The sequence below is a fragment of the Tiliqua scincoides genome, chromosome 2 (genome assembly GCF_035046505.1).
Source record: "Tiliqua scincoides isolate rTilSci1 chromosome 2, rTilSci1.hap2, whole genome shotgun sequence".
Taxonomy (NCBI): Eukaryota; Metazoa; Chordata; class Lepidosauria; order Squamata; family Scincidae; genus Tiliqua; species Tiliqua scincoides.
In genome coordinates, this window is record NC_089822.1 from 117610286 (window position 1) to 117619164 (window position 8879).

At 45.3% G+C, this 8879-nt stretch overlaps 1 protein-coding gene across 1 annotated transcript; it reads left to right on the forward strand.

Annotated features, from left to right (window-relative positions):
* The first annotated feature begins 262 nt into the window (after positions 1-262).
* On the forward strand, positions 263-8878 carry PQBP1 (polyglutamine binding protein 1). The gene is made up of 8 exons (XM_066613645.1): positions 263-368; positions 1193-1310; positions 1560-1671; positions 5447-5556; positions 6224-6313; positions 7540-7650; positions 7817-7877; positions 8660-8878. The coding sequence occupies exons 2-8, from the start codon at positions 1244-1246 to the stop codon at positions 8814-8816; spliced, it is 708 nt and encodes a 235-aa protein (XP_066469742.1). The 5' UTR covers positions 263-368; positions 1193-1243; the 3' UTR covers positions 8817-8878.
* The last annotated feature ends 1 nt before the right edge of the window (position 8879 follows it).

Here is an 8879-nt window from a genome sequence, read left to right on the forward strand (position 1 = left end):
CGGAATTGACTCTACCCTTTTACTATCTCTATGGTCCTTCCCAGCCCCGACCCCTTCAGCGGCCAATCAAGAGGAGCTTTGGCACCTGTCGACGCCCCCCTCGTGGCTTCGGAAATGAAAACCGGTGTCTGATTGGCTAAAACGGAGTAAGGCAGACTCCCGCTGGAGAGATCATTCCTGGGATTGGTCTTTTCTTGCCCGCAAATAAACGATCAATGAAGAAAGTGGAGACCAAGGCGTGTCATGTGACCAGAGTTCCGGTCGTAGATCATGTGCTAAGGGTGGAAAGCTATGGTGGCTGTCTAGGACCAAAAAGGCTGCTTTAAGCCTGATGAAGTAAACGTTACCTGGGCTGTTTTGGAGATCAGGTAATCTAAGGCGGTCTTGCTAGTGGGGGGAGGATCCTCCTCTGTAGGACGTGCGGTGAGGGGGGGGGGATTGGCAGGTGAGGCAGGGCCTCCCCGCCGTTGCCCTTCGAAGAGCGCCTCTGCTGCGCTGGGAGGTGTGTTCTGCGCGTGGGTTGCGCGATTTTGCAAGGGCGGTGAGTTGGTGTCATTGGTGCCAATGGACTGCTGTGCAGCCATGGCCTAGAGCCCAGGGATGTTCGGTGGGTGTGGAGGCAAGGGAGGCAGAGCCTCCTTCGACAAGCGCTGCCACCATGTAAGGCGCCCAAGCACCCACCACCCACGCGCAGTGGTGGGTGCTTGGGCGCCTCACACGGTGGCGGCGCTTGTCGATGGACTCCGGTGGGGAGGCTCTGCCTCCCCTGCCTCCCCATCTACCGCACGTCCCTGGTTCCCTCCACACAGAGGATTGGCATGGGTAGGGGGAAGGTTCGGGCTGACTTCTGTCTAGACCAGAGCAGGGATTTCAACCTCTTCCACCTTAGGGTGCTGAAAGGGTCGAGGCACGCCATCAGTCCTTTGACAATGGACAAGGCACCCCGTCCTGCTGGGCTCACATCCCTCAATGGCCCTCTTAATAGGTGATCCTCCCCCAAACTCGGACCGCTCTCCTGCTGACCATTCACAGCAACACACTGGTTGAAAGTCACTGGTCTAGAGAGAATCTATGTGGAGGACCATTCAGTCATGTGCACGCCCATGTGCAAACTCAGGCGACAGCAGTGACAGCAGGCGACAGCAGTAACAAGAGTACAGTGCAATGTGTTGCATTTCCCCATCCCTCTCAGGAGCAAGGAAGGGTTCGTCTCGTCTGCCTGTCTCCGGTTGAGTTGCTCCTGATGCCGCTGCCGGTAGCACTTCAGTCACGCCTGGCCAGGCGAGGCCTGCTAAAGCATGTGGAGCCTGGTGAGTACAGAAATATTCCCAGCTAGCACTGAGGTGCGCTACTGCAAAAAATTGGCAGAGGCAAGCAGTGACCCATCAGTGTCCTTAAAACGTACCCTGTACTGCTGACTCTAGTATGGCGACCAGATAGAGTCAACCCTGATCCGTGGAGGGTCAGGCTCTGTGGTACCCAACGTGGCCTGCCTTTTACCAGGCACTGCTTGCACCATTTTGGGCCTACCCTTTCTCACCTTCCCTCTTCTCTATCAGAGCCCGAGGAGGAAATCATTGCAGAAGATTACGATGATGACCATGTTGATTATGAAGCCACCAGGATTGAGAACCTGCCGCCCAACTGGTACAAAGTAGTTGACCCTATCTGGTAAGCATGCGGAGGGTGGCTGGAGCTTAGTATGTCCTCCTCCCACAAATGATTACATGGCTGGAAGTGTGTCTTTGGTTTCCATCAAAATGCTTCTAATGTCTATTTTGCAGGATTGGTGCAGCAATGTGGAGCTCCAAAAGTAGGAAGGGAGCCTATATAAGAATCTTATTTGTGCTAACTAGGCAAAACGGCACCTTTTAAAATGTTCTCATATCTAGCAGTGGGAGAGCAACTTCAACCCAGCATTCGGTCTTTTCCAGTGGTTGTTGCTGGTGCGTCTTCCTTAGTTTGGGGACAAGGAACCGTTTATTTGTTTAGCTACCTAAACCACTTACTTTTTGTTGAGAAGCAATATGTAAATATTCTGATTGAATGAGTAAACATGAAGGGCATTGCTGGATCAGACCAAAGGCCCACCATCCTTTTTCCCATCCTGTATTCCCACTATGTTTCCCATAGTGGCTAGTCAGATGCTTCTGAGAAGCCTACATGAAGACAAATAGCCCTTTCCCACTACTGCTGTCCAGCAACTGGTGTTCAGGGGCATTCTCCCTCTGAACCTCAAGATGTCAGTAATCTACAGTGGTAGGCCTGTCTCGTTTGTTGAGTCCAAAGATTCAGGGCTGCTCGGAAACTGCTGCATATGTCTAGCTGATTCTGAGTTCAGGAAAACTTCACTAGTTTCTGGGTCTACTCCCCAGAGGAGTGATGTGTTGCATTACAGCTCCAAGCAAGGCATATTGGGTTGTAATGTAATTGGGCTGTTTAGGTACTCCTGCAGTTCCTGTACTTGATTATGTCACATCTGGCTGTGGTTTTGTTTTATTTATCAGATGTGGATCTTGCCTGTCTGTCTTTCAAGATACTCAGGGTAGCCCACAGAGAATTTTCAATTGGATCCTCACAACAACCTTGTGAGGTAGGTTAGGCTGCAAGATTGTAACTGGCCCAAGGTCACCCAGTGAGCTTCATGGCTGGATTTGAACTCTGATCTTCCTAGTGTGTTTTTGCAGCTATACCATTCAAGTGAAGTTCCTGCTAGGTTTCTTGTTCTTTTTTTAAAGTTGTTGATTGAGTAGAGGTTCAAAGTTATGGTTTCAGCTTTTAGGGATGAGAGAGGGCAGGAAAGGGGCGGGTGGGCTGGAGGGGGGCCATGGGGAGGGAGGCAGGTCCGTGGAGCTCCGCTCCACCAGATCCAAGACGTTCATGTGGGGCTCAGCGCCCTAAACAAATGCCTTTACTGCCAATTTTTTGGAACCATTGCAGGGCTGCTTCCCTTACCCAGGAGAAGAGGATGAAAGTTCCCTTCTCCCAAGGTGCTGCCTGTGGTAGCCCGAGGCATGCAGGATCTAGCAGCAGCTGTTCTCGGTGCCGCTGAGGCTGGGCACCCTGGACAGCTCAGGATTTGGCTGCTTGGGGAGTCGGGGCCAGAGGCAACTGAATGGCTGTGTTTTTCTGAGCTCTTGAAAGCTCTTGGGAAAGCATGCTATTTCCTCCCAAAAAACCGTGGGTCTTAGGAGATCCGAGGATCCGTGATCAGGAGAGATTCAATCCTACAGATGGTGTAGGGTTTCGGAGAAGAAGCGTCCAGCCAGGGGCTGTTTTTCTCCAAGGGAACCCAGCCATCAATATCGGTGTTGGTGAGGATTCATCTTGAAACTAAGCTGAAGGCCCCAGGCAGGGAAAGACATTGGAAGAACTAAGTGAGTGTTATTCTGTTGTGTGTGTCTGGCATTGATTGATTGACTGCCTGATTAAGCTTTTGCCCGAGGGAAGAAGAAGGAGGGGCAGATTTTCCCCCTCTGGGAAGAGGAAAGAGGGGGGGAGGCTTTCTCCATTCACTTGTTTGCTTGTGTGAGAAGAAGCTTTGGAGGAGATTTGCTGAGCTTGTTATGGAAATATGAGAGCATAACTCTAACTTTACAAATCTAAAACTCGTTGGATTACAAATTAATCTTTTGGGAATATAAACTCTGCTTTGGAACACTCAGTTTCGTTTTCCTGTGGAGATCTTGGAGTGCCTGTGGAGAGGGCTGGAGATCTGCATTTCTTTGTTTTGCAAAAGTGGTTTGAATTCCTATCACTATCTCCTGGAATGTGGTTGATATAGCAACAAATGTAAACAATAGAATCAAAACAACAGAATAAGAAGAATAGAACATTGGGGACATCTAGTGGATTTAAAAAGACATTGCAAGGACAAGAACAGGATTTGACAAGCGAAGTAAGGAGGACGATACACTGAGGACATCGAGTGGCGTTAAAAATATTGCAAGGCAAAGGTTTATTTGACTTAAAATTTCCTTGTGTTGGTTTTTATGGGTGAACAGTTGATTTCTTGATGATGTGATATGATATATGAGTAACTAATAGTGATATATGTGATAACAGATATTTGAGTTTTACAGGAAAGAAGACGTAAGAAGGAAGAAAAAGGATGACAGGGAAAGGAGCGAAAGTTAGGGGCTCTCTGCCCTGGAGTCAGGCTTGGGAGAACTAACACAAGAGGAACCAAAAGGGAAAGATTGGAAGCAGACAATACAAGACAATATAGAAAAATTAGTGGCGATGGGACAGCAGCACACAAATCAATTTCTGCAGGTTCAAGCTAGTCTGGATGTTTTAACTACACAACTAAATGATTTCAGTGTGCAACTGAAAGCTGTTAAAGGCCAAGCAGATGAGAATACACAAAAGATTAGAAAATTAAAAGAAAAGACAACAAAAGATCAATCTAGAATACTGGAGATAGAACAGAACCAATATGATGGAGAGGCAACTTAATGGAAATTCAGATGGAGAGTGCAGCTCGAGTGGTGAGAATACAAAATGTACCAGAACAGAAAGGGGAAGATACACGACGTCTGATTGGTGATTTAATATCAGTGGATCGACACGCCAACAGAGGAGGTACTCATGGATCTGGATTCAGCAAAAAGAGGGAGCACTTTTTATCTAAGAAAACATGAACTACCAAGAGAAATCCATGTGAAATTCATCAGAACTTTTTACAGAGATAAAATATTGAAGATCTCACAGCAAAAGGAATGGATGGCGGAGGGTAGCAAAGTGAAAATTCTGAGACATGTCCCATGGAGCATGAGAAAGAAGAGAAAAGAATATGAAGAGCTAGCAAAATTCTTAAGAGGAAAGCAAATATGAAGATATGTATTGATTGATTAGATATATTGATAAATGATTGCTTGCACCCTCCAATGGTGTGTTTTTGTATATGTGTTGTGTACTGAGTTTGTGTTTGTTATGTGTTTGTTTATATTTCTTTTTATTTTGGAAAATAAAAAAAATTTAAAAAAAGATTTGGCTATCTGATGGCACAATATAGGATCATATTTTTAAATGCTTCCTTGCATTTCTTATTTTAAATATCCTCAGGTAGAAAACTTGCGTATCAAGGAATGAACTAGGTTTGGAAATTTATCCCTGATAGTTTCTACTTGTAGGATGTTGTGGTTGTCTTACATTAGCCTCAAAAGAGCATCATAAAATGGCAACTCCTGCCTGCAACCTGGTGGTACAATCTGCCTTACTATTTTTGTTTGCTGCATGGACAGCAACCAGCCCTTCATGGATTTCTTTGAGGGAGAAGAAAAGCCTCTGTTGAAGAGCTCCTGTTACCCCAAAGGTTGCTGCAAACAAACTATTTGAATACATGCTTCTTTTTAGTGTGAGGATATGTATTGCTAGTTTGGACATGCTGGCATTACCTATCATCATCAATGAATGAAAACCTCTCTCTGGTCTTCTCTCACAGCGGTCTTCCTTATTACTGGAATGTAGAGACTGATTTGGTTTCGTGGCTGTCACCCAATGATCCCAGCTCTGTGGTGACCAAAGCAGCCAAGAAGCTGAAGAGTAATTCAGGTAAGTCTGCTTGTGTTTGCATTTTGCATGGCACATGCTGAATTGCTGGAGTTGTAGCTGAGCACCTGTATTCTTGGAGAAGTGAACAGGGCTAAACTCTAGGCTTCTGTAAAGGATGTAAGGCTTGGTTCCAGTTGGTCTGGCCTTTGGAAGTTATCGCGCATGACATCTATCTTGCATTTCGGTGTGTCTTATCTACGTTGAGCCATTGGGATCTGGTAGACTGTATTGGAGACAATGGACTAAAATGTATAGCTTCCAGACTGTGTTTGAACTGGAACACCATGAATCTACAGGCTGCTCATCACCAGATGATGAATGCACTTTTTCAGCTTTCATAGACTGAGGTTTGGGGCAGATGTCATGCTGCCCAATTGCTAAGTGATGGCTGGGAGTTCAAATGGGCTCACACATTCCTCCCTTTTTGTTAAGGATGCTTTTACATTCTTTTTATTTTTGAAGTTAGTGTAATATGTACACAGATGTTTTCCCGAACATAGTGCTCTTCTAACAATAGTTGCAAACTAGTTTAATGTTAACCATGGTTAGTATTGCAGGTACTGTTGGCTTGTATCTTATGTGAGGGTTACATTCTGAAGTCAGTGTGAAGCCAATATTGCATATAGTCGAAACTCCCTTAAATCTAACAAATAGAACTGTCTTTAAGAATTAGAAGCCCAGTATGAGAGACATCCAGGAACTGAGGGGACACCAGCTCCGTTCTCTCTCTTCAGGCTTGCTCCAGGGCATAAACAAAGTAAGTTGAATGGCAGGTGGAATCGCCTGCACTATTCAAAGTGTTTTTTCTGTCTTTTATTTTATTTTTTGGGGGGGGGGGACCATGTATGCTTGAATTGATACAGTCAGCCCACATCTTGCACGACTGACTTGCATCTTGCTGTTTTTGCTATCTGTAGGTAGCTCCTATTGTGAAAGGTGAAGGAAAGAAGTATTTGTGCAATGAGAGAGGGAGATTATGAGAGGAGGGAGCCAGTCTGCAGGACTCTTCCAATAGCTTAACCATGGTTCAGCAATGGGTCTTCTCTGTTTCTACACTGACCCATCACAAAATTGTACAATGCTCCCTGAGAATCCATTGGGACTTGTGTTGGCAGTACTTAAATTTAAATATAACTCTACTTCAAAGAAACTACTCTGTTTTGTAGCTTATGGCTTTATGACTTTTGTGTCATTCAAAGCAATCTATCTGCAATAAGTGAAAGAGTTTAGAATAATAGGGGAGAGACTGACAGGTGGCTTTAGGATGGAGGAGAATAGTATGAATATGTTTTTAAAAAATTGTTTTTAATGTTGCAAGCCGCCTTGGTTGCCCTCACTGGGAGAAAAGCAGGATATAAATCCTTTTAAATAAACAAAAGGATTTATTGTCTATATATGGTGACAAGTGGTTGTTTTTTTTTTTAAATTAGCCCCTATTTCTGTGCCTTTATCAGCAGCGTCATCTACAGACATACACAGGTGAAAAATACTTTTCCTTAAGCTGTATAAAGATTCACCTACTGATCTCTGCACATCATTGCAGTTAAATACACAGAAGCAAACTTTAGTGACTTTAGTGGTCAGTTGGCAATCTTATTAATCTCCAGCATCAAAGGGAATTTGGGGGGGGGGTTGAAGCAGTTTCTCTTGAAGTGCTGTAGTGGTGAAGTTAGAAGGCAGGTCTTCTGAGTTCATACATTCTGGAGGAAAGAAGACTGATTCACACTATAATTCTGGTACATAATAAAGATGAGGGCTTCTGAGTAGATTTTGGAATGTTGAACTGTGGTCTTGGGAGAACTTTGACACAGCCTGGTTCAACCCCCTTTAAAAATATTTCCATGATTTGGTAACAATCTGCAAATGCACTGGAGAGTTCTCAAGATCATGGCAGCAAATGCCAGGTGTGACTTCACCCCTATAAGTCTGCTCCAAGTTTCTTGGGCAGAGAACCTTCACATCAACTTTGTGACTCTCCTGCAGATGCTGAAGAAAAAATGGACCGCTCTCAAGAGAAGGTGGAGCGTGATGAAGTTAAGGAACGTCGCCACTTCCGGCGCGAGGAGCTGGCACCCTACCCCAAGAGCAAAAAATGTAAGTATGGTTCCCAGTTTCTTCCGTGCCCTCTTTCCCTTCATAGACTTGCTGTATCTCTGCAGTAGGTGTCTGGATCCCCTTCCTCAGGGACCACGTAGGGGAAAGTTGAGAGACTATGAAGGAGTCCTGCATTCTTTTTTCCTTTTTCTTCTCTGCTTCACAGCAAGCCGGAAGGATGAAGAACTGGATCCTATGGACCCCAGCGCCTACTCTGATGCTCCGCGGTGAGTCTGCTCAGAATGGGAGGGTGGAAAGTACCCTGATATCTTTTCAAGCTGGGTGCCCTAGAAGAAAATGGCTGGAAATTAGACTGGAAATCACAGACAAGCCCTGGCGGACCAATATCTCCCGCTCAGTGTTAGAGCATGTGTTTTGTATGCAGAGGGCAGTGGTTCCCAAACTGTGTGCTTAAAATTGTGCACCAAGGAAAGCCAAATTATGAAACCTCTGTATATGCAACAGATTTGTACAACTTCCCTTATTTTGCATCACAGGCTTTACTGTTCCATATAAGTCTGGCTTTGCTCTTCATTTTTAAGGCAAAAAAAGCCTCATCTACAACCACTTGAAATCTTGTTCAGCCATATCTTGGGCTTCTGAAGTTTTAGCAAGTGTTGCACATCTTTATCACTTAGGGGCTGAAACTGGGTAAAAGAGGTTTTCTTGCTTTTCAAGAAGCTAAGTTCTGCACACAAGATCCAATTCTGTTATCCTGCAGAAGTGCACCATATACACAGACCTGAGTGTTATTTGACTACATTGCTCAGAGCTATGAAAAGTCAACAATGTGCATTCCTCACTCACTCTGGTTCTGATCTTACTTTGAACTTCAGAATTATGAGGGTAGCTGCACTGTTATCTAAGCAACAGAAAGGTGGTAATAACCCTGAGAGGTGCCTAGGCCAAATACTTGTGAAGCCAGAATGGGAGAGAGGCAAGCAAGAGGGTCTAGTGGGGGCTGTATTGTTTCTGACATCCTCTCTTTCTCTCCCTACCTACACTTAAGGGGGACCTGGTCCACGGGGCTACCCAAGCGAAATGAGGCCAAGACGGGTGCTGATACCACAGCAGCTGGCCCCCTCTTCCAGCAGCGTCCTTATCCAAGCCCTGGTGCTGTTTTGCGAGCTAATGCTGAAGCTTCCCGGGCCAAGCAGCAGGACTGAGATACCTCTTCCTCTCCTTCCTCCCCTGAATGTTTGATAATAAATAAAGCTAGAGAAAGTGAT